Raw genomic sequence first — 25969 nt, forward strand, 5'->3', positions numbered from 1 at the left:
TGAGTAGCTGGAGACACAGAAGAGGCTGTTTGTGCTGAGCGTGTTGCTTGTGAACACTGAGCTGGGCTTTCCCTCTAAGCAGCCCTAGGCAGCTGTGGACTTGCCTTTTTTTTTCCTTGCTCTGAATTAATGAGGAGCTAAAGTGTGATCTAACACTGCCTGGAGAAACCAGCTGGCATTGAAAGCTAAAGTAAGTGAAAACAATGGTCTAATTAGCTGGAGAGGAAGTTTGGGAGGGGAAGTGGGTGAGGTGGAGGTGTGAGTCTCATGTGTCTAGAGGTCAGGAAGGGTAAGGGAAGCATACTGGTGGGAAGCAGCTAGTACTAAGGCAAGGCTTGCGGAGCGAGGCTTGGGGTTGGCTTGGTTTGGAGACTGCCATGGGTGAAAGTTGGGAGTAGGAGAGGACCAGGGGGCTGGCAAAGACTGACACAGGAGTGTACCTGTTAGAGCAGCTGATCTTGCAGAACATGGACTTCAGAAACACAGAGAATAGCCTCCTAGTCAGGGGACCTTTAGAGGATTTAAATTGCATCACTGCTTCATCTAGAATTTCCTGCAGTAATGTGACACGTCAGCTTGTTCCTGCTTTTCATGGGAAGTCTTTGATTACGTATTGCATATGGTCTCGGTGTTTGATATGAAGTTCAGAAATTTGATCAGTTGGAGCCGCAACAGGTTGGGGGAGCTGTGGTTGCAATGCATGGAGTGCTGTGAAGCATGGGTGTCTTATCTTGGTCACTTAAATTTAGTGAATATTTTGGGCCACCATCCAACTGTTTGCCCAAACACAACAGTAAAATTAAAATTTTGGGGTGTTGTGGGAGTACATCCATTAACATTTGTGAAGAACTGTAGTGCAGAGCCCTGCAGAAAAGGCCACAGGGAAGTTAATAACTCTGTCTTCAGGGCAATGCTTAATAGAGTGTAATAAATAAGGAATGAGGCCACACACTGAAGAGAGAATAGAAAACAAAATATTGAATAGATGCTCATTATGTGAGCACCATTCATTTGGTGCTGTGAATAGCAGGGGAAGTGTGATTGATTGTGCAGTTGGATTGTTTCCTAAAGCATGTATGTAAACAGAACAAATCAGTTACATAAGCAGCTTAATTTCTTCAGTTCCTAACTTATGGGTATTAGGGTTTGGAAATTTTCATCTCCTCTGTGTGTGTATACATACATGTAAGAGGCAGATACACTGGATGCTGCATTAGTGGGAAAGTTTAGGGGTTGGCTTCATTTATCTAATGATGCATATAACCCAGCAAAAAACCAAAGTATTTTTGAAAGTATTAGACTTTTATACAGGCAGGGTGTCAGGAAAGAAAGACTCATAACAGAGGGCAACGTGACGACTTCTGAGACAAGTTAAATAGGTTAAGATTTATGAGAACTTTTTGATTCAACCAAGAAAATGTGGGCTGGTGTCTAATCATGTATTTAGCAATAGTTTTAACTTAATAATAATCCTTAGATAATTTTTTAAAATATATACATAAAGGTTTACTGACCAGAGAATATACTGTAGAGGTCTACAGACACATTTATAAGCCTGTTGTTAGTATCGTTCATCAGAGCGTAATCTGACTTACGAAACCATTTTAGCACAGTACTAAGAAAACCCACATTTAATTTATACTTTTGACCACAGTTTAAGCTTGTGGGTGGCAGATACTCACCTGTACACTCAGTGGTGTCTGTCAGTGCAACCTTTACTTTCTCTGTGACCTGACTGAGAGGAAGTTGGGTTTATTGCTGATGTATGGGAGAAGAGCTTTTTCGTGGTTCATGGTACTGTGTAGGTGCTAGGGAGGGCTGATGGCTCCACTACTGCAGATGAGTTAGCACCTGTGGGTTTCACCAACTCCTTCGTTTGGTCTGTCTCTTTGCTCAAGTACTCACTCCAGCATGTAGCCTAGAGTACCACCTACCTAGTAGGCTACAGGTCTTGCTTACCATGAACCACAGGGCAGCTTTCTGGAAATACAGCCCAGCAGTCATGGCTTGAGAAAAGCCCTGATACTCTTCTTTTTCCTGATACATTTGTGTAAAGGCAGTGAAGTATGTGCCTTCAGCGCAAGGTGCGTGCCTGGATCCTGTTAGGGATCTAGCCTTTTTGGTGTCAGGACCTTCTTTCTCTGAGGACGTTTTTCACAGGCATGTTCAGAAGCTGGAATTGCGAGGAAATGTAAAGCATTATTTGCCCTTATTTAATTGTTCCTTTCCTCACTATTTATTTGCTGCCATGTTCGCCATTGTCTTGCGTTTACCTAAAAAATGGTTGCCTGGCCTTTCACGAACTTGTGAAGAGGAAAGATGGTGACCACCTGAAACAATAATATCTGTGGCAGAATAGCCTGAGAACTTTAAATAACCAAAGGGGACGGCGTTTCCAAGGTAGCAGAGTGACCTTTGGATCCCAGAAGCAGGCTATTCATAGAGGCGAAGCCTTTGTCCCGCTTTGACCAGTGGTCAGTGAACTCTGGCAGGCCCCTCGGCTCACCATCTTGGCCCTAGACTAGCAGCTGGTGATTGATTCATTTAACTGTCCAGATTCACATTCTTCTGTCAAGGACTTGTCAAGGAAGAAAAAGGTTCTATGGAGGGCTATTCATTTTACTAAAAGGAAGGGGATGCATTATATGATTGAGTGGATTACTTTTGGGTCAGAAGAGTTCCTGCATTGCTCCGTTTTAATTTGGCCCTCAATCAGAGAGATTTAGTTTATCAGCGCAGTGTGGTGCTCATGAAGAGGGACAGATCGTTTCAATTCCATCAGTGCAATAGGGCTGGTTTTTTGGGTTTTTATTGTGGTTCCCCCCCCTTCTATGATTTATCTACCAGACCATTTTTTTTTCCCACCAGTAGATCTGCAGATTTTTGTGATTAGTTGATATGACAGTGTGTTAAGAATATTAATTTCTATTAATCTCACTCTTAATTTTAATGTGTATGATATATGAATGTTAATGCTCCTACTACCTCTCATATATGGTGTTAAGTAACCCAGAAAACCCTGCAGTAAGTAAAAGATTAGTGTGTTAACTCTGTTTTAGATGTGGAGAAAACTGAGGTGATAAATTCTACAGGATCAAACTAGTAAGTTACTTTCCTACAGACAATGTAGGCAGCTGTAAATCTGAGGGTAGAACCTGGTATTTTCTGTCCAGTCCCCATTTTCACCTGATGAACGAAAGTTTGTTGTAGAAACCCAGCATTTTGCAAATGCACAAGAGTGCTGTCCATTTGTCTGCTGGTTTAGAATCCTTTTTTTTTTTTTTTTTAAACGAGGAAAAAGTGTTTCCATGCTTTATGAAACAAGTAATTTTTCAATTTTTATAGTTAATGTGTCCAAAAACCCAATTCAGTTGCATGAGGGAGGTGTGTTTCCTCTCCATCCTGTTGCCAAGGTCTTCCATCCATCTTCCCTTGAGCTGGGCTGTGTTCCCTTGGCATTAGGAGTTTTTTGATGATCCTGTTCATGAAGTACCGAGAAAAGAACATTGTTGCTTAGCTCCTTCCACTGGAAATAACAGGCATTAAAGAGCAGATCCTGCCAGTTAACCTTCTGCCTCCGTTTGAATGAACATGATGAGCTGCAGCAGATGAAATATGACCTTCAAGTTTCTTTACCTCACTCTCGTAAGCTATGTATTGTTTTGATTTGGCTTATTGAACGCATTATGAGGGATTTCTGATTGGCTTCAGGCCAAGGTGTTATACTTCTGCTGATGGAAGTACAAGTGCATAATTTAGAAGAAACTACAGGAAGGCTTGGTCTGTTACGTTCTTTTTCTCTCCCTCTTTTTTTGAGGGAAAAGGGAGAATTTTGTTGAGATAAAGGAGTAGCTTAACTTAAGAGCACAGGAGAGGAAGGAACTCTGAGATAATCTAACTTTGCTTAACTCTTCTCTGTTCTATACGTCCATGTATGTGTCAGAAATCCGGGATAAGTACGACACCTGTTGAATTGGCTTCCTCCTTTCATGGAGGCATGGTAGTATTCTTTTCATGTCTGCAGTTGCATTTCCCGGGGATCAGTCTCCTTTCTCAGAGCTCGTTTGTTTCAGGCTGGGGCATGACTTCTGAGATGGGGATACTGGCTTCTCTGTGCTCCACATAACACTTCCCTTGGCACCTGCCTGGTGGCTTTGATTTGTGGCCTTGAGTTGGAGATAAATAATGAGCTTTTGAAAATAATGGAAAAGGAAAATGGGTTGTGATTGTGTATTACAGAATATAAGTAATCTAATAACCAGATGTATTACATACTTTGTAGAACATGGTTTTTTGCTTGCACTATGACTGGGCAAACTGGTAATCTGGTTATTGCCTCCCAGCCAAGAAGTCAACAACCATAGCAAGGTTTTGTCTTCCTTTAAAGACAAAATTTTTTTGGTTTCTTCTGTTTGCCTTTTATATGGGGGCTTTGTGGTGTGTTCAGAACAAATTTGCAGGATGTTTTCCAGACACATGATGGAGTGAGAGAAATTTACATGAGGAAAACTTTAAGGATTTCTATGACATTGAAGGCAATATGATTTTTATGTGGAAGCCACACTTCTGATTTGTTTTATGGGAAAATTGCAAGAGTTGTAAACTCTTCCCCCTCTCCTCCCCCCAAAAAATTTCAGATAAACGTCTAATTAGAGGATTTAAGTAACTTAAATAAAAAAAGCAGATCTAACAACGTCTTTTGTTTTACTTGGGGTTTTGGGTGAAGTTTGTTTCTGTTTTTCTCCCTGCTGCTCTCAGATTTTAAGACATTCAGAATTTTGCTCTTAGTTGCTACCCTCTGTAGAAAGACTGTTATTGGGGAGAGGTCTCTGGGCTGTGTAATGCAGTAGGGGGGCATTTGGTGACAGGGAAATGAGCTGCAGGCGTTTGGCCCTTGAGAGTGGAGGCATCTCTTCTTTCCTTTCCCCATGGGAATGCTGAAATGTTGACATTTGGAGAGGGGGCTGAAGGGCTTGAATTCCCAGTGCTTCTCCTCAGCATTTTGCAGGGAAATTGTGTCTTTCATCCTAGGATGCTGGTTGTGAAACACTGTAAGCAAAAACCGAAGAGTACTCCTATCTCTCAGGGATAGCGTTTCTGACAGGCTGAAGACTTACAGCGCTGCCGTATCAGCTTACGCTCATTCATACGTGGATGGTGTCGGTTTGCCACTGTATGAAATGAAACCCTTTCCTCTGCCTCCCCCCCAGATGTGAGGGAAGGCGCAGTGGTGGGCGACGCAGCAGAGGAATGTGTGGGGCCCCGCTGCTGTCCTGGGATGCTGCAGTGCTTCCTCTGATTGATGAGCTGGGGAGGGTGAGGTGAAGAGTGGGTATTGCGTTCTGCTTAGGGTCTTATTTTATTTTGAGCAGGAATAGCATTTATTTATTTTTGAAGGTACGTTACTGATAAATAGAGGTCTTGCCCTTCTGCTGGTGTCTGCAGTGAAATTCATTGATCAGAATGGGGCAGCTTTAGCACTTACAGTGCTGGAGGCTCTTGTTACACAGTGCTGATCCTGTCTTTTCTGTGTTGCACTGAGTGACTATTACATTTTTGTTGTTCTTTTTGGGGTTGTTCTTTGAGGAACCTTAGAATCATAACAGTCAATCTTTAATTTTCTAGTTCTACTCTTCTTTGTGTTTTGTTTTTTTTTTTTTGGGGGGGGAGTGGATGCTAAATTAGGATAGATGTGAAGGGATACATCTTTTGTTGCACAGTCCTGCTTGTGTTCTGATCCTTCTCTTCATGTTGTGAAGTGCAAAACTGTGCTGGATGTTCCCCATACAGCATTGGGCTATTAAGCAGAACTAATTCTTCACAGAATGGCAACAACTCCAAAGAAAGGCATCTGTAGGATTAAGCATAGATGCTAGAAGGCAATCATTTGGCAAACTGCTGAAGGAAAGCAGTCCTTGCAAGGGAGAAAGTGGTGTGTTCTTTCTCCTGAATGCTTGCAGCCACACAAGTAGAATAGCTTTGAAGCTGGTTAATGTGGCTTACTGTGTGCCTTTTCTGTACTATTTCCTACATTTCTTGTCTGCAGAAGAGCAGAGGGGAATTCCTTGACAAGTGCATTAGCATTTATTGTGCACTTCTGTGGCCACACACTGTTGCCTGCATGATAGATAGACTGAGAAGGGAAAACCCCAGCTGGGATGCCTTCAAAAGTGAAAAGATCAAATCTCTCATGCTTGTGTACATGATTTGGTAGGGTATGTCAGTTACACCATCAATAAACTGTTGAATGTATAGAACCCCATATTTCTAAGCCTCAATCTTTTATTTCCTTTAAAACAGTGCTAGTCATAACTCCTGAGGTGATATGTATTCCTCATTTCATTGGGAAGGGTTGTAGTGGTATATTTTAATTTTTTTTTCTAAAAATCATTTTTACTAGATGATTGAGGCGTAGTAAGGCAATATGTGTGGTTGTACAAATAGCTTACACGTAGCTGCCAGAAGTAGAAAGTGTCATTGTTGCAATATCATTAGCTGATTTGACCAAAGTAAAATAGAAAGACCTGGGTGTATTATCTTGTACTTTCCTCCCTCACAGATTGGGGAATTTTGATGTGTGCCACCACACTGCAATTCTCCGGGATCATCATCTTGGTGTGGCTCTAAGAGCACCCAATGGGCTGGAGAACAAACAGTAAAATAAGGCACTCATGGATGGGTAGTATGCCAGTTAGGGTCCTCCTGTTATTTTCTGTAATGCATTGATGCTGCCCAGGATCCCATTTGTTGTCACAGTTATGTTAATATGTCATGAATAACAAATTGTGTGTCTGTTCCAGTGGCCTGAGGAAGAAACAGTACAGTCTAATAGTCACCTTGTCAAATTGTACTTTTCTGTTCCTGCATGCGTGTTTCTGCATTTAAGCGAACTTTTTGAAGCGTGATTGTCCACTTCTGAGGAGCCAATTTTCTTTAACTGTTGCAATGTTTTTTCTTAACGTACAGCACACATGCTGATTATGAACTCTTTCTGTTGCTAAGGTTAACATGGTGAACATATGCTGCCTATTTAGCAACAGGAAAGAGCATCTTTCATGAAGTACAATATATCCTGAGATGAAATGATTGCTTTTATCCTTGAAAAAATGTATTGGTATCATAGAGACTCTTTGTGTATTGTGATGCTTATTATTATAATTTTGAATTCACAGTTTTACCCAAGAAGGAAAGCTTAGACAGACAGCCATATGTTTAAATGTTGAGAGCCTGATGTGCCATTTGATGTGTCCTGTGCCTAGAAAACACACATCTACAGGGCTGGACAGTTCTGACAGAGTAGTGGTATCAGTGGTAGGGCTTCTGCCTTGAGTGGTGGCCATGCATATGGGAAGAGGTTGTATTTCCAAAACTGCCAACTGCCTTACCAAAGGGAGGCTGTTCCAGAGCCACGTGCCTCGTTTGTCCTTTTTTTCCTGGTTTTTCTTTTCTTTTTTTTTTTTCTGGAGCAGCCAAAGATGATAATTCTTTCTTTGAGAGACTGTCCTCAGACCTTGCACTTCTAAAGAGCTCTTGCAAGAATGGAAGGAAGTTTTGTTTTGTTTTTAATGAAAACAAAAACAAACTTGGGAAAGTCAGGACATACAAGGAAAAGGCATGAATAAATAAAAAAAATTCTCAGTTTTTCCTGGTAGGGGGGAATTTGTACTTACCTTGTCGAGTTTCTTCTCCTTTCCTGTCAACTGTCTTCAGCGTGCACCCTTTTGAGTTGTCCTCTTCTCTTGGCTTTCTGCACTGGGATACATCGGAAACTTGCTCACGGTAGTTTCCATTCTGCATGTGGAGAAGAGAATGTACTTTACTACTTTCTGTGGATACTGTAAGAAAGAAGGAATAAGAGGATACTGTAGGAAAGAAAGAGTAAATGAGTATGTTTCCCTAAAAACTAGTCCAGAATTGACTTCCAACTTTCCAGGAACAGAAATACTACATATGAAACTTCAGGCTGGTCTTAACTTTGAGAAGCTGGTTGTGAAAATTTATCGGTGTGTGGCCAGAAACACTTTTACAGAATCTAGTTGAAACCCAAATGGTGTAGAGTTTAGTGATCTTCAGTGGATGTATTCAGACTTGGTTATTCCTGTACAGAGATTTTTAAAGTGATCATTTGTCAGCCACTGAATTAGGAGCTGTAAAGAAAGGAGCAAGGGGACCTGAAAGTGTTAGAGGAAACAAATGAGATTGCAGCTGACATCTCCAAGGGAACTTTTGTTCAAGGGTGCTCAGGCTGTTGACCTCTTTGCTTCTCCATTTCATTGCCTTTAGATTATAGCATTCTTCAGTACCAGAAAAGTAGTGGCTAGTTTGTGACAGGGCAAATGCTACCCTTTTTTTTTTTTTTTTTTTTTTTTGGTAGGGGTAACAATCATAGACGCTTCTGTGCAAAGCTTTTAATACATAAAGAAACAGTTTTGCATTGTATTTTGAAAGTGTGACTTTTATATAAGAAGCTAATGATTTATATCCTTTTTTTCCCTTTTTATCAGAGAATGGAGAATAATTCCTGGTGATCTGCATCTTGGTTTGGAAATCATTGTCTAAAAATTACACTTCTTAGATATCTGTCAGCATGTTGGCAAGAATCTGAGAGAGGAAAGGAAGAATTAAAATGTATTGTTGTTTCTTCCTTTTTTCATGCCTTTCTCTATTGCCCCTCCCTTTATTTAGTTTTAGTGGCACAGCTAAGTATATGGTAGGCTATAGAAGTAAATGTTTTTTCAATAAGGTGACCATAAGTTTTAGCAGAGCAGACTGCTTCCCAGGTGTAATTGACTGGCAGTTTGTTGGAGGCGAAACTGCAGTAAGCTCTGCAAAGGAGTTCACCCTTTAGCTTAGCAGTCAGGGCCCTGAAGAAGATTTGTCCAGAGCAGAGATAATGAATTGAGAACAGCAGAAAGGGCAGATGGTCGAAATCCTCACTCAGTACCTCATCTGGGATCTCCTTGGTATTTATCAGTGAAAGCTTTCTGTAATTACCCCTACGTGCAGAGCAGTTTCTGGTCCCTCCAAAACTCTAAATGTGATTTTGAGAGGGTCTCACAGACTAACGCTTCAGAAGGGTTTGCTCTTCGCCTATAACCTGCCAATACTATTCTGCCAACTGAAATGTGAGAAGTGCCTGGTGTAAGGGATCAGTTTTGTCTATGGGGAATGTCAAATTTCCTGGCCAAACCTGGGTCATTCTGTGTGCTTACATGTCTTTCACACTGTAGAAATGAAGTTTCTTATCTTGTTAGCTTTTTGCAGTATTTGGAGCTTAAAAAAAATTGTATTACTTTGTGTATTGTTAGGTTTGTGTTTTCAGTTGAATTATTGGCATATTCCACACTCATATAAAATTTTTTTAATAAACATTAGCAAAACAAACTAGAACAGCTCCTTTCCCTTTCAGTCTTCCTTCTTTCCTTGATCCCAACAAAGCAATATATGCTAGAGTGGAGTATGTGGAGGAACACACACATCAGCTAGAGAATTGAGGAGGCATGGTATTTTCTCAATAAAGGGTCTCTTATCTCTCTAAGGTAAGGTCCTGACTCAAACCTTATTGAAATCAAGGATAAGACTGCTACTAGTTAACAGGTTGGAAAAAAAAAATACGAAGAAATATGTGTCAGCAGTCTTAAATATCTGGTGCTTGAACTATCTGGTTCTGTGAACATAAAGTGCTTGGATGCCAGTAAGCTATGCTGGTAGCTCCAAAGCGTCATCCCATTTTGATAAAATCAGTCCTTTGGCTTAGGGAGAAAAAAATGGTAAGAAGGGAAGAGGAACCCAAGTTGTAGTGCTAAGTTAGTGGTTCCTAAAAATGCAGCTCTGCAATTTCCCACTCTACAGGGTTTTCTGAAGCAACAGAATAACAATCACAGTAGAATATGATTGCATTCTGTACGAGCTGTAATTCCAGTCCACCTTCTTTAAAATGTTAAAATGCCTGCTAGGAGATTCTGAATGGCAAATGGTTAAGAAAAATCTTTGGGATAGAGGCATTAATAGGTTTCCCATATCAATTATTGATAGTGTCAAATCAATGCAGCAGTTTCAGTCTCATTTAACCTCCCTATTATTTAATTTTAATGCTCTACGGTAATAGTGTGAGACTGGACTCCTTTTCCAATACAATTCTGAACTATTGTATTCCAGACTGCTGCTATGGTGTTCATACAGTGACAATGTAAGAATTTCTTCATATTGGTAAAGTCATACAGGAACATTCCTTTATCTTTTTGTTTTCATTTTAAGAAGAGATAATTGATGTATTAGGTTTATCCTGGAAATATGTTTAACTTAAGAAGTATGTGTGAAAATACACAGTGTAATCTGTTTCACAAATAACATGGCGAAAGGCTAAATGTTAACCCTGCTTGCAGATATTTCCAATGTACACAGCAGGCTGTGGGGGTTTTGTTCTGTATGTTTCTGAACAACATAGAGCTTATTAAAAAAGGGGGCATTATTTGCACTTCTGTGACTACTTTTCATTTCAGTGTAGACTAAAAGAAACATGACTCATTACCATACCCAGATTTACATTTTTGTCTAGAACTAGAATTTTTCATGGAGAAAAGTTTTGATGAATTTAAACTTAAACTTTTTTCTTAGTTGCTAAAGGGAAGGGTTTTCTTCCTCTCATTTTAGTAAGTCCAAGGTATAAACATTTCTTTTAAGGTAGTTTCACTGACACTTGGGTTGATTATAGAGGCGTTTCCCAAAACTGTTCTTGAGGAGAACCTCGTGACTTTTCTGAGATATTGGCAGTGTAGATTTAGGGCTGAATTTGCAGTTAGATTTTTCTGTACAGTTTGCATCCTGCCAGCACAGTACTTCTATAGATACATGGGCTTTTTGTCTTGTGAACACTCACCTAGCTATCGACCTGCATGTTCAGATGTTTCTGGAGAAAGGTGTTAACAAAGAACCTGGAAAGTACTGAAATATTTCTGTATGTAGAAACACTACCTTAGATGCCAACCAAGGCTTGCTTTGTAGCAATGTTTGTAGTAAAAAGTGTATGCCTGGCAATAAGGGCTTTCAACCTGACAGGATACGGTGGTTGGAGGAGTCCTTTTACTTATGTAACACTTCTGTTTGATTCCATCTCTCTTGTTTTGTTTTTTTCCCCTCTTTCTTCCTTGAAATAAATACTTTTTGTAATGTAATAGCTGTATTGCATCCTTTTTTTTCCCTCCCCTTCTGTTTTTCATATGCAACCTCTAGGTTATCCTGGAAAATGATTTTATTTTTCATATTGGGAAAATAAATGTCATACTACTGGTAAATAGCGTGTTTCTGTCATGTAATCTTATCTTAGGTTTGTATCCTGTCTTCTTTCTGAGACCGAGTTCTTAGTAACTGGCTTGATAGAACAAAGGAGAGGCAGAAATTAGAGCTAACATGAAGCTGGAAAATGACAGAAAGGTGAAATGGATGCCCTTTAACAGGGGTGACCACATTCCCAGAAGATTCAAGCAAATACTGATTCTAAAATTATATCTTAACAGTTTAGTGTTGGTGCCTCATTAAAAGCCAGGGATTAATAGCAGCAATCTCCTTGTTACACATTAAAAGAATTTGGTTGAATTATGGATTAGAGGCTACAAGGTGCCATTCTAGCAAAGTTATTCCCAAGGTATCAGTGAGGTGTAGTGGCATGGCTTAAAGACTGTGATTTCTTTAGCTGTCCCAGTTATACTTTACACACAAACACACCTGTATGGATTTTAAAATTGTGATGAACTGGTTCAATAATACTTTTAAACATATGTTATCTTTGGAAGTGAAATTGTCTGGAAATGCTTGTTTGAAATGTTAAGGGTGGCAGTTGAAGTTACAGTCCACACTGCCTTTCGGGGGCTGAAGGTGTGGTTGGGTTCAGGTTAGTTCAAAGACATTAATATCTGTGGATACTGATATTAGAGATTCAACCTGTAATCAAGACTTCCTTATATATTAGATGAGGATGATGTGCAATACTCTGCTTTGCTCTCCTGCAAGTATGCAGGAGTATGCAGCTTGTGCAGTGTGAGTAGCTGGAACAGGTTTGGTCATTATTCTCCTCCCTTTTGCACTACAGTACTACAGGTGTTCATAAGCATACAAGTGAGAACAACTGTCTTGAGAGCCTTAATTTATGAATTCATTAATTTGAGGAGAGGCATAGGATGAACTTATGGACACTTTAGTCCCCTCACTGGTTTTAGAATGTGGGGAAAAGGAGAGGACAATTTGGTTAGCTGTTTTATTGTTATCAGTTGCTTTTTGTTTAGGCTATCTCAGCTCATTAATACATCAATGTGTGATAGCATTTACTGCCAGGGTTTAACACAGAGGGGAAAAAAAGTACAGTTTTAGAATTCTAGTGTAAAAACTTAAGCACCTGACACAGTGTTACCCAGATTTTTCACTGAGTTCTTAACATCTTGAAGTGATGTCACCAGCCTGTGTGATTTATTTGATAGTTTTATTTATTTATTTCGTGATACTTGTGATTTTTTTTGGGGGGAGACTAATTTTTTTCCCAACTGAGTTTAAGTATCAGGCTTTCAGCACTGTATACACCTTTGGCTGTTAATTAAAAATAAGCATACAAAACTAAAGTTTTAAGCAGTAGTAGTACAAAACTATGCCATTTCAGAATATTTTTTCAAATGCAAGGATATAGAAAAAGTGTGTTTTAGTTAGGCTTATTTTCATAATGACTCTGGCAGAAATTAAAAATAACAGCTGGCTTTAAGGAAAGCCATACTTCCAGTTTATCAGAAGAGTTAAATCTCTGGTAGTTTACAAGAATGCCATTGCCAGTACGTTGCCTGAATTACAGTCTTTTTCTCTTTACTCTTTTATAACAGAATGAACTGGCACTTTTCCTTTGTGCCTGAAAGGGCCAAATGTGTTATGGATGGTATCGCTTCCTTTTACAGATGGAACTCAGTTCCATCTCAAACCTGATTGTTCCCTTAAACAATAGTCATTAATAGGAGGAAAATATCTGTGCAGACAGTGAGTGAGACTGAAGGAGGATCAAGTCTTTGCAGATGCTTCCATTCATGAGCTAAACTACCAGAGGTCCGTAGTTCAGCAGCAAATCTTTCTGATGCCTGGAGTGGTCAGGAAGACTCCAGAACTAATGTTTTGGTCCCTAGCTAACATACACCGTTGCATTTCAAAGAAAAGCAAAATAAGATAAAATTGAGTCTGATCCTTGGAGTTAGAGAAGGACCAATTACAGGCAAATACTTTGCAAGAAGCAAAATCCAACAAGTAGTCTCCTCCTCCACGGAGTGTATGTGGGGTTTGGTTCTTTTAATACTTTGTCTTTGGTTTTCTTCCAGTTGTGCTGGATTTTATGAAGAGGATGACAGATGGCTTGTTCCTCATATGTAGCTCATAATTCTGTGAAGGCACATTCTGTAATATGGTGCTGCTGTCTTCCTCTGATCACAGGATATTGGTAAAATTCAGTTTCCTCTTGATCTCATCTGCTGCTGCTGCAGCTGTAGCAATGCCTCTACTGGGACAACTCGTTGCTTTCCAGAATTATTTACAATTTCTGATCTACTTGTACTCACTTGCAAAGTAAGTGCTTTTTCTGTGTAAGGGGTCCCATTAACTACAGTAATCCAAACAGGGACTTCAACATAGTTATAATAGTTCTTCCAATTTATTCTCTTTCTCCTTTTCTATTTTTAAAAATACTATTTTATTTAAACAGAGGAAATTTATTCATTGGGTGAAGTCAGGATGACACTTTGTGAATTTTCTTTTATGGTCTTGGTCTTACTCACTTCCCCACTGACCCGCAACACCACAGGTTCTGAGTTTTTGCAGAGCAGGCAGTGCCAGTGATGTGGAGTTACCTGATTATCCATGGCATTTTGCTGGAAACAGATACAATTTGGACCAAAAAATGTCAACAGGAATCTATAAGGAAAAGCCAAGCATTATAATCCCTTTCATCAACTGTAGCACCTATGTTCAGTATGTTCCTGCTGAATAATACATGTTCCTGCTGAATAATAGATGTGTTAATGAAGAGAAAGTTGAAAAGGATACTTTCAAAAGAAAAAAAAAAAAGGGAAGAGAACCTGAGGGAAGGAAAAAATATAGCTTCCTTGTTAATGGATTTAAGATTGTTGTAAACTGAGATATGGTCTCGGACATAGAGAAGACAGCATTTGCTTGCAGTTGAGCAAATGCAGAAAAAAATGCAGTCCCTCTGCCAAGAAATTCACAATTTAAGTAGGAAAAAAAGACCATAAACAGATTCAGAGAGGAGACTACAAGGACATTACACTGGTCCACATGTGTGGTCCTAGTCTAGCAGCCAACGGTTACTGAAATTTTTTTGAGTGCATCATGACACAGTGAATTGTAAGGACAGGTCAGATCAGGAACCTGAAAGCAGTCCTGGCTAGAATTTGGAGTTCTCTGATGCTCATATTTTATATGGGCATATCCACTATTTTATATTCATATTTAGTGGTAACTGAAGATGTTCAGAATGAATTGGGAGATTCTTGGTACTTTGGTGACTTCATTGGGAGGATGTTATATTGCCTTAAAATAATAATGCAAAGGAGGTGTTTATAACTTACATTCTAGATAAGAGACAGTTTAAATCAGCCCTGTAGCCACACTTCTTAGTGAACTGGGAGCAGCATGTTCCCAACTCCTTGAGCAAAATACACGTCCTTTTAGATGACATTCAGAATTGTGTGCTTCCACATGCATTGATGTATAAGCTACTTCCTTAGCAGCTTACTAAAACCGTGACATTTTAAATGCCTCAAGAGCTGTCATCTACCTGCATCCTAGAAATCCTGTGTTATGAGACTTTACAGCTATCTGGAGAGATTTTCCTTGTGTGTTTAGGGTTCCATACTTTAGTATGGAACTATGATCATTGTATGTTGTATGCCACAGTTGACTTTAGGATATTTTTTTTAATTAAAACTATTGATTTTAAATTGAAACACAACCTGATTCATAATTAAAAAATAAAAAGGGCAATAATATTTTACTTTGAAAGGTTTGGATTTTCCCATGCACTTTGTGTTTGTTCTGTTTGCATGGATATCTTTCTTAAAAAAGGAGCTCTCATTTGTAGGCTACAGGCTATACTGGTTAAAGATAGTCAGGGTTTTTTTGGACTGAGAAGTTTAGGTTTATGTTGCTGTAGAACCGATCTCCAGCTTATTTTCAAATCATGAATGTATCATTTTAAATAAGTAGGTTAATGTTTTTGTTTTAAAAAATGGTTAGGGCTATCCTCCTCTTCCCGATGTAGTTGAATAGCTGTTGCGGCATCAGAGGCTACCTTTCATACCCGTTGATCATCTTGCACTTTCTTCTCTGAAGGAAGTTAATTGACTCACTTGGCTTGAAAGGAAAGCATGGATATGTGTTAAGGATATTAATAAACCTACTGAAATGCATCAGGTGTTGAATAGCAGGTGTACAAACCAACCCTTGTCCAGCAGCAGTGGTTCCAGGTGAGGTTGGGACCCTTTGCTGACTGACAGTCTCTGGCACTGGCTCTTTCTTAGATACCCTTTTGTTTATGTACTAGCTTTATTATCTTATCTCCACAGATTTTAGGGCCTATCAATGTAAAATGTGCTGCACTGATAAAGCTCTGAAGAGCAAAGAATGAAACAGAAAGTGGGGGTGGGATGGAGGGCTGGAAAACTGAAGAGCCTCTTCATGGAGATATACCTGAATTGTCTTTTGCCTGAGGAAGAAACCCAAAACACTGATAGATTCTGGATGTTTTTGACGGACAAAATTATTTTCTTTGTGAAAGGATCTTTGCTGTAGCATTTGGTGTGAGGAGAGTGGCAGGAGCCGTGTCCCTGCCCTTGGGTGGGTAGGTGACAGCACAGGCATCCCTTTTGCTAGCACTGTATTGCCTCCCGTACTTGCCTGTTCCTTGCTAATATATTTCCATTTAGCAACCTCACCTGGACTTCCCATGCTAGAGCTAAAGCCTCTTTCTGCTTTTTCTGTTCTTATGGATTAATGGCAGTCATAGCTCCCTGTCCTCTCTAATATCGCCCTTGTATATTTGTAAGGCTGTCACTTCTCTCTCTGGTTCCTTTCCCGGGGCTGATCAGGTCCCAGCTCTTTTAGTCTTTCCTTACAGGTCAGGTTCTGTTTTCTCCTGAAATGTCTCATTTTTATGCCTTACATTTTAAAAATAATAGTTCTAGGTCAAACAACACATTGAAAATTTTAAGGGTGAATGTAAGAAATCACTGTGCTTGTGGTAGCACATTCAGAACCCTTTCACAGTACAGTTATGAAAAACTTTATCCATATAGCTCCATTTGTGTGACATTCACCTCTGAAGTGTATGTACTAAGCAGAACTTGAGCTCTGAAATACTTTATTTGTTATTAGCATCTGGGAAACTCAGCAAAGGTCCACCCATTAAGTCACAGCTCCAGCTCTGCATATTCCAATTGCTTTAATGGAAATGGGGAGAGTAGCGATGTGTCTGTAGACTTGCCATCTGCCTGGATCTGTCAGTACTCATATAAAGGTTATTCCCAACTCAGATCCAGACCAGTGTGCTCTATTTGAGTAGCAAATCATTCAGAAATATGTGTTGATATAGCAAAAAGGCATGGCAGAACTTCTTTCATAATCTGTTTTAAGCCTCGCTCCTGCAAGGACTGAGGAATCACACTAAACTTCAGGAAAACGTGCAAGTTGGCTTTGGTACTAAAAATGAACACATGTATATTTGTTGCATTTTGAAATACTGTTTCAAGAGAGAGCGCATCATGAAAATTAGATCAAGAAGAGAAAATTCAAGATTAAGGTTGTCATTTGCTGTCCTGAAATCAATTTCTTTGGAAAAAGACATAGCTGTTCTTTAACATACAAGTTTGTTTTTCTCAAGTGAAACCTCTTCACCTGCGAATTAGAAAAAAAAAAAAAAAAAAAAAGGAAAAGGTTCTTGGTTTCATTTGAAGGGTTAGGGCTATTGTGTAATTCTCAATAGCATTAACACCTAAGTTCTACAAATGGCATTATGCACTTTTGTTCTTTCCACCTGAGCAGTTCATCTATCTGAGTGGCCATTATCTCTTGAGAAGCACTTGAGTGGTCAGTATGGCGCGTTGAAGTTTCTCAATATTTGCTGTATTCTGGTTAGATGAAACCCAATTCTGCGCTACTGTTTCAGTTCAGGGGTTTTATCTTCCATTCTTCCAGTTTATTTATTGTACAGTTGCAGTCCAGTCTTGGGCTAGTCTCAGCTGTGATGGAAACAGCAAGCGTTAACGATAATAAACATGTAGGTCATTGGAATTTCTTTTGCCTCCTAAGAAAGCTCATTCAGAAATTCACTTAATGACACAAAGCATGTGAGTAGAAAGTGCAGCATGTCAGGGAACAAGTTGCCTGGACTTGTGTTTGAATGAGCTGCTGGACTTCATTTCGGGAGTGAATGAAGTAGGTTTGTTGTGTTTCCTTTTTGTTTGTTTGTTTCTCTCTCTTTTATTTTGTTTTTATTGAGTGAAGGACTGCTGCTGTATTTAAAAAACCAAACAAAAGGTGTGAAGGTTGAGCTGCATGAGCTTTACGTACTTTAATAGTTAAATCTATGCAAACCTGTTTAGGTGCATAATATTTTTTTGCATGCATTCAGGATGGTATTTATTCTGTGTATGGTGCAGGAGACACCAGCAGTGTTTCTGTAAGATTTAATCAGCATGTGTCTGCAAGTAATCATTTGGATTTTGAGCTTGTGGGTGTTTGCTTCAATGCTAGATGAGGGAACTCATACCAGAACTGAACTCTGACTTCTGTCTGCATAGGTAAGTTTATTGGACAGCACTATGCCATCAAAGGTATTCATACTGAGAAGTAACTATACAAGCACATGTTACTGTCACATAAATTGCAGGAATTATAAAAGTAAATACAGTTTCTAGCTATTGTTTCCTTCTTCTGCAAGCAGTGTTTGGTATCTTGCAAGTTAAAAAGGGTGGGAGCATCAGCTTCTTGGAGTAGCATTAATTGTTTTCTTTTGGCTATAAATCTGGGAACAAAATGATTAAATAGCCTGGAGAAGAGGGGGAAAACTCAAATAAAAAGGCACTTACATTTATTGCGTTTTGCAGGGTTGTTTTTGGGAACAACGTATGTCTCTTGAGACTTTGTTTCTTATCCATTTTATAGAGCTCTGGCCTCTTAACAGCACTGCTTTAATGACTTGTTCTTGGGGTTCTGAGTTGGTATCAGCGCTTGCCATGAAAACAAGCCTGTTACAAAGAGGTCAGGTTTCACGAGACAGCAATAGACTTGTAAAAACAGATTTTACTGGAACAAATAAAGTCAGAATTAAGAAGAAACCAGAGATTTGCGTAAAGAAACAAGATACAGAAGGAGCAAGTATTGAGCTAAACTGATAAACAATGTATAAATTTAGATGGGAGATAAGCAGGATTTTTTTGTTTTGAAAACCACGCTTAGTGATGTCAATGAGTTTTTCTGAAGATTTTGTGCATTTCTCCGTCTGACTTTTGCTATCTTTAAAGATTAATTTTCTGAGGAAATACATTGTTCCTGCACAGCTGGCAAAATGTTCTTTAAATATCAGCTTCGATTAACAACCTGCATTGGATTTTCTAAATAGTATAGCTGAGTCTTTTCCTGCTTGCTATCATGATGACATTTTGTGCTCCGTGAAATACTAATTTTCCTCAGTTTCTTCTGTAGTTCTTGAGAGTCTCACTTCTGTCTTTAATTTTCAGCTGTGATGTGCTGGATGCATGGAGATAACTTTTTTACATACATAAATGAAAACCAAATATTGTTGTTTCTGTTGTCTCACTCTGTCCCTTTAAATAATTGTACCAATATAAGAAAATTCTGGATGTGATTTTATCGTTCCTATGGAGATCAAACTTTTAAAGGTGTGTAAGAGCTTTGCTTTGATAAGACTGTATAATTACCTTTTTCCCTTGTTAAAATGGTCCTTTCTTATGCCACTGTGTGGTGCAGCTTTGCTATGTGATAGCTTTGAAACTCATGTTACATTGATTTGTGGTGTTCTTATTATCTATGCCTTTATTACATTCCTAGAGATTTTATAGTGAAAGCTAAGCAGACTTGCCTGGTTTGCTACATCATACTTTCAGTAAATAAATGACGAATGCAAAGCACTGTGTTTCTTGTTAGAAAATCTGTTAAGAATAGCACTAGGGATATAGTATTCTGACTCCAGGTGAGCACATGTAATCAGTGTAGGGAGGAATTAGAACGGAGAAGGAGGGAAGGGAGGAAGACGGACAAGCCTGGATGCCTTCCTGCCCACCCCGGCCCCTTCCGTGGTGGAAAACCACAGGAGAGTCAGGTTGCAATCAAATGCAGCAGAAAGCAAATCCAGAAAGTTTAGAGTTATAGGAACAACCCAGGCTATGTGCAGATTATTTGACTTGTACTGAATCTTTCTGTTCTGTGAAGTCGAACTTCTGTAGGTAGGCAAAGAACTATTAAGTCTCTTTTTTATTCTTCTAATGATTTCTTAGCAATTGAAAGAAAACCTGTTTAAGAAGAGACCTTTTTTCCTGTCTCCCCCATAGGCTTTAATTGTAAGACTTCTGTTGTAACGTCTTTATGCAAGTTGTGGGATTTGTTTTGCTTGTTTGTTCTTGAACCTGGTACTGCTCAAAAGTGAAAGAAAGAACAAAAAGTGGAACGTAGAGAACTGGGTTAAATTCTGCTGGTGAGAGAGGGTAGTTCCCTCTGAGGTGAAGGTGTGTAGGGAACAGACTTCAGGGTGTGCTGGGGCTGTGGGAACCCACTGGTCATAAAAACAGATACCAGGAGCATCTCTGCTTGCGCCCTGGGAGTCTGGATCACGTTTGAGGGGCCAGACCTAGCTTCCGATGGCCACGGTGTTTGCATCATGCAGCTACAATGGCTTTCAGGTGATTTTGCTGTACAAGGTGGTTCCGTTGTTTTGTTATTCACATTTTTCGGGAGGTCTGTTCACAAAGCTGCAATACGTTCACTCTGCTGGTGTATTTAGGAACACTCATTCCTGCAGTGCTGATGCAACTACAGAAACGCAGTGCAAATAAAAAAAAAAAAAAGGATTTATCCTGATCTAGGAAGTGAAATTGGTATACTAGTAATAGGAATCTTTAAGCTATGTAGTTAGGCCCATGTTAGGAATTAAATTTGTGCATGGAGGAAAAAGCAACCAGGTAATGTTGTATCTCCTTCATACTCCAATATCAATCTATTGATGCTATGCAACAGTACTAAAATGTCGAGGGGGAGGATCATTCATTAGAGTGCTTCGTGTGCATCAGTACTGGATGTGTCTTTATGCAGAAGGGCATTGCGAACATGGTAAATAGGATGAAACCCATTTCGATTAATAAACAAGTAAAACAGGAATTCTTTGAACACAAAACTTGAATGTCAAGGGATGAGTAACTTACTAATATTGATTTATCTATTGAAATCATGTTTCTGTATAATTTATACAAGAGTATAAATTTATTTGAAATCTGATTTTTTAAAAAAACCCAACAAATCAGTACCATTGAGTTTATGCAGAGATGGTTCCCTCTGCAGTTACAGGGGGTGGAAATGTGTGTGGAATTGTTCTCTGAGTTACCCAAAAGGAGCTGCCTCTGAAGAGTTGTTCTTTCTGTTAGTTTTGTTGTAAGTAGCAGTAGATAAGCAATTAGTCTTGCATTCCTTTCCCTTTTGGGTTTTATTTTCTGAGAAATCCAACTACTGATCAATTTCTTAGGTGTCTGTTAGTTGTAAGGTATATAATGATCTGCCACTTCGATTATCTCAATTCTGTGAACTCCTGAAGTTGTACATGCTCAAAATTATATTGACACTGTGTGCGTCAGGCATCTACTTGGTGACCACTCGGACTCTTGGGATGGAAGTGGTTTTAAGTGATTAAACTTATATTAAGATCTTTTTTGGGTTTATTCCCTTTTCTTATCAAACATGAACTTGTGCAACTCTGCAGGTGCTTTTACGAAAGTGAGTATTATTGAAAGACTAAAATATGATTGTCAGGAATTAATGTTGTTTTGGAAATTTTCTATTGCAGTCAATTTTTATTTTTTTTTAAGCATAGTGGGGCCAATCCTAAACTAGTTGAATTGACATGAATTTCATTAGTTAATTAATATGCTTGCCAGCTGCATGCCAGTCAGTTTGTATGCTTAGTTCTATTTGAGAATGTCATATTCATTGAAACATTATTATACTGAATTAGGTTAAAGCAAAGTTATTTTAAGTAAACCTTTGAACAATGAGACTGTGCTGTTGTGTGTAGTTGATAAGGTAATTAGACTCATCTTCTTTTGCTTTGCATGTAGAAAAGAGGACTATTTGAAGTATTTCTGGGTATTTTTGCAAGTTGATCTATGGTCTGGAGCCAGGAATTTTTACTTGCTTTAGTCCTTTTAATTCTGTGTTCTCTTATTTTTAGCCATTTCTGCATTTGAAGTCCAGCCACTTTCAACTGAGGTCCAAGAAGGTGGAGTAGCTCGATTTGCCTGTAAGATAACAGCAAATCCTCCTGCCACTGTGACATGGGAAGTGAATCGAACAACTTTACCTTTAGTCATGGACAGGTATGTAGAGTTAGACATTTTAGAATGTAATTTATTTTCTGTGATAATTTTGAGCCTGCTACAAGAAGAAAATCTGAATGCTTGCATAAAAAAGGTTCCATGTGTATAGTATGTCTAAAATAGCTAGTAATAGTTAATCAACTTTAAATAAGTGTTAGGAGCGCAGACCAGAATCACCTGCTATTGTCTACACAGTAATCACTGACGTATGAATTTTTACTGGTGGATTCTGTATGCAAGTCATCCTTGGGAATGGGAGTTGCTGTGGGATGCAGAATAATTGGACTTTGGCTGTGGGGTGGTTTGAACTAGCAGGATTGCTTTCACAGAAGAATTGATGCTGGACCTGATTTTCTTTAGAGGGCCAATACAGAATTATGTGTACATAAAATTGAGTTAAAACATTTCACACTAGAGAAATTCTGCACAGGGGGGCTTCTCTTGAATTTATTAACTTGAAGCATGCAGCCTGCTCCCTGCTAGATTCTTTCCCTGTCCCGATTGTATTCTTGAACGTACTTCCATCTTTCTCAACATGTAACTTTTGTTGTATGTCTAAGGTACGTAGCTTGCAAAGGGAGGTAAAAAGAGAAACATGAAAATTCAAACCATAGGGAGGGTTTCTGGGAACTGTACACCAGTTATGCCAGTATATCAGAAATTGCGGCCAAAAATCAGCCAGTCTGAATAGTGTGGATGCAGTAGTTGGCTAGAGGTTGGGATGGTTGCTTCTGAGGGTGAGAAAGATCTGCTTGTTGAAAGTGAATTCCTCTGCTCTCATCCTGGTGCTGGGGGTAATCTCACCTGTAGTTCACAAATGTGGCGTGAGTCATGTATAATGTTTTTGAGTCTCCAGCGTGCTGTTCCCAGGTCAGTGTAGCAATGGCTGTCTGTAAATCAAGTAGTTAATGCCATGATGGTGTTCACAGGTTGCACGTTTATTTAAATTTCTTTTTTTTTATTTCTGTGACAGGATAACTGCTCTACCTACGGGAGTTCTTCAGATCTACGGAGTTGAACTGAAGGATGCTGGGAATTACCGATGTGTTGCCACAACGATAGCCAATAGACGTAAAAGCAGTGAGGCAGTGCTGAGTGTTATTCCAGGTACTTGCACCATATGAGATTTTTTTTTTTAATGTCATTATATTCTTTTCTTACATTATAGCAAAGACACATGCCTTGAAGAGCTGTAACTGTCCCCTGAACCACTTGCCCAAATAATAATTTTGCTTGCTTGTATCTTGTGGCTAAAATACTGTTCAGTGTAAGTTTCCACAATTACTGAAATAAGGCTTTAGTGTAAATTTAATTTTAAGGATCCTTTAAAAAAGAAATCACATTTTGTGTCATATTTAATTGAGGTTTTGGTGACTTGTTCTCACTTTCTTTGATGTTTTTTTTAAATATTTTTTTCCCTCCAAAGCCTCAGACTTGAAGCCTTTTCACAAGCCATCTATAATAGCTGGTCCTCAAAACATTACGGCATCTCTTCATCAAACTGTCATACTGGAGTGTGTAGCCACAGGGAATCCAAAGCCAATCATCTCATGGAGCCGGTTAGGTAAGTCTTAAAATTGCAGCACATGACCTTCAGCCTGTGGAGAGGAAGTGAAACCGGAAAGAAAGGATTTCAGCAATTAGGTTACTGTTCTGAGGCTTCGAGTAGTAAGTAACAATTAGTAGGTTAGGGTAGGATAGGTGAAACGCTTTTAGTTGCATGTTGCCATACTGTTGTTAAGAAGCCCTGAGGTTTTCTGAGGCTTTGGACTCCCTGCTTCTGCTGTCAATCCTGCACTGCCCCCAGCACGGGGTGGGCAAGGTGCAGGGTAGGGTGGTGACATCCAGGGGTCTGTGACTCAGACTAGAATCAGTAGTGAGTTAGGGCAGGTTGGGGTGGTTGTATCCTACGAAACAATCCTGTGAATGTTTCTCCTTCTTCCGAGATGCACTCTGTGAATGTGGTTTGGACCTTGTGTTAAGGGGCTGTTTGCACTATAGATAGGTATAGTCAAACCCCAAGTAGTCTGCCTGGAAGGGGAGAAGAGAGGGAATGCAATAATAACAATAATATTTATCAGTGCATCACATTTTCCCATGAAAGCTACCTCTGTTTTTATTCTGACGTGTACTTAAATGTGAAAGTCAGGACTGTACCTGTGGAAGCAAATCATGAAAAGTTTTCCTGCATTTTTATTTCTGAAAGTGTGAGAAATAAACGTATCTTTCCTGGTTGACTTGCAGACAAACAAGTAAGACAAAAGTTACCTAACAGTCATAGAGCATTTGTTGTGAAAATAGAAGAAAATATACAGTAATCAAATATACTCATTTTATCCCCAGCATAATTCAGAGGGTGCTAAATGATCTCTGTTTGTAAAGATGATGTAGATATTGGTAGTGACAAACTGAGTCATAGTGCCAGGGCAACTGGGGGGACACTAACTGGGAAAAAGGCATTAATTTTTTAGCTTTGATGGTGAATTTCATATATAAACCATTTACCAATTGATGAGACCCAGCTATCTGCATGGTTAGCTAACTAGTGAAAAGCAAAGCAAATGCAAAATGGAAACCTCTGAAAGCTCATCAGTGATTTCCCTTTGTATGCTTTGACTTCTGACTCTAATCTACACCCTTACTGCCTAGGCCACCCTGTTTAGATAAGTTATGTAGCTACATTGAACAGCCTTGTAACCATGCTTCTCCTGCTCTCTCAAACAGACCATAAGTCCATTGACGTCTTCAATACCCGTGTCCTTGGCAATGGGAACCTCATGATCTCTGATGTAAAGGTGCAGCATGCAGGCGTGTATGCCTGTCGAGCCACTATTCCAGGCACACGAAACTTCACGGTAGCAGTGGCAACTCTCACTGTGCTGGGTGAGCCTGCTTTGACTTCCACAGTGTGTTTCAACATCCCACGTCTGCCTGTCTGTCTTGACCAGTGCTATGTGCTGGGCTGAATTTTTATCTCGAGCGTAGTGCACTAAGGGCTGTAGGGACTGCAGAGATGAAATGTTTCACAGAACTGTGGCTGGTGCCTTCTGTCTGTTGGCTTAGTTGAGAAGTGTGAGATACTCAACATCAGAGTTACAAACTAGCAATTCAATTGCACTTGGAGATGCCCAGGTGCAGTGTTTGCTGTGAGAAGACAGGCTTTCAGCACAGAAAAGAATTGCATAACAAAGTAAAAATATGTCATATGTATGTATGTTTCGTGAGCAGTATGTCGTAGGCTGGAGTTTGATTTATTTATAATCCTAAACGCATGAACAAAAAATGTGTAGAAATGTTGCTATCTCTGCAGCTAGTATGTACCTTTAAACAAATGTACTTTGTTTACATGGAACATCCTTTCTGTGTGGGTATATGTATTTGAGTGCCCTGAGGGGAGAGGTTTGTGTGTGGAAAATTTATTATTGTTTTGGCTGTTGTTGCATTTGTAGGGGCTTAGTTTTTTATTTTTTTTTCTCTTCCCCCCCCTCCTTGTTATTTTTCTGTAGCTCCACCTTCATTTGTGGAATGGCCGGAAAGTTTAACAAGGCCTAGAGCTGGTACTGCTCGTTTTGCTTGTCAGGCAGAAGGAAATCCGGCCCCCAAAATTTCGTGGTTAAAAAATGGAAGGAGAATACACTCCAATGGTAGAATAAAAATGTACAACAGGTATGATTACAGTTGCTATATGAGAGCTGTGCCAGTCATGTATTTCCAAAGGATGAAATTCCAGTCACTAAATATAGCCAAGCAAGATATAACTCAAGTAAACACGAAATCTGACATGAAATGTGGTTCTGGATGTTTCCTTGGCAGAAGGAATGCAGATTAGTCAATACCTAACATCCTCAGCAAAGCCTTTGTGATCACTGCCTTACCTGGGGGGGGGGAACTGAAGGCTTTCACCACAGAGTTGCTCTAGATTTACAGCAGTGTAGCAGAGACCAGGATTGTGCTAGTTGTTTGAGGTTCTATTTCACTACTTCTGTGGAGTGAGGAGCTCGTATAAAGAGTTGGTTAAGGAATTACAACCCTAAGGCTCTGCTTTTTGCAGATGGGGAATAGATTTACAGGTTTGTTTTCACTGTGCCTGGCTTTGCAGGCATAAACATAAACGTGGCAGGTTTTGAGGAACGCTTCAAGTTGCTAAGTTTCACAGCTGCACATCCACTTCTAATAGAAGAATTTGTGGCACGTACGGCGATTATGCTAAACTCATGGATGATAGAATCATAGAATCATTTAGGTTGGAAGAGACCTTTAAGATCATCAAGTCCAACTGTTAACCCAGGACTGCCAAGTCCACCACTAAACCATGCCTCCAAGCACCATAT

At 39.4% G+C, this 25969-nt stretch overlaps 1 protein-coding gene across 1 annotated transcript in view; it reads left to right on the forward strand.

Moving 5' to 3' along the window:
• Window positions 1–25969, forward strand: part of PRTG (protogenin) — an 87941-nt gene that overhangs the window by 15679 nt on the left and 46293 nt on the right. The window contains exons 3-7 of the mRNA XM_080396579.1: window positions 21494–21638; window positions 22612–22745; window positions 23065–23202; window positions 24363–24521; window positions 25145–25304. Of these exons, the coding sequence (XP_080252705.1) occupies window positions 21494–21638; window positions 22612–22745; window positions 23065–23202; window positions 24363–24521; window positions 25145–25304 (736 nt within the window). The remainder of the gene's footprint in view (window positions 1–21493; window positions 21639–22611; window positions 22746–23064; window positions 23203–24362; window positions 24522–25144; window positions 25305–25969) is intronic.

This window comes from Falco punctatus (assembly GCF_963210335.1).
Source record: "Falco punctatus genome assembly, chromosome: 7".
NCBI classification, from domain to species: Eukaryota; Metazoa; Chordata; class Aves; order Falconiformes; family Falconidae; genus Falco; species Falco punctatus.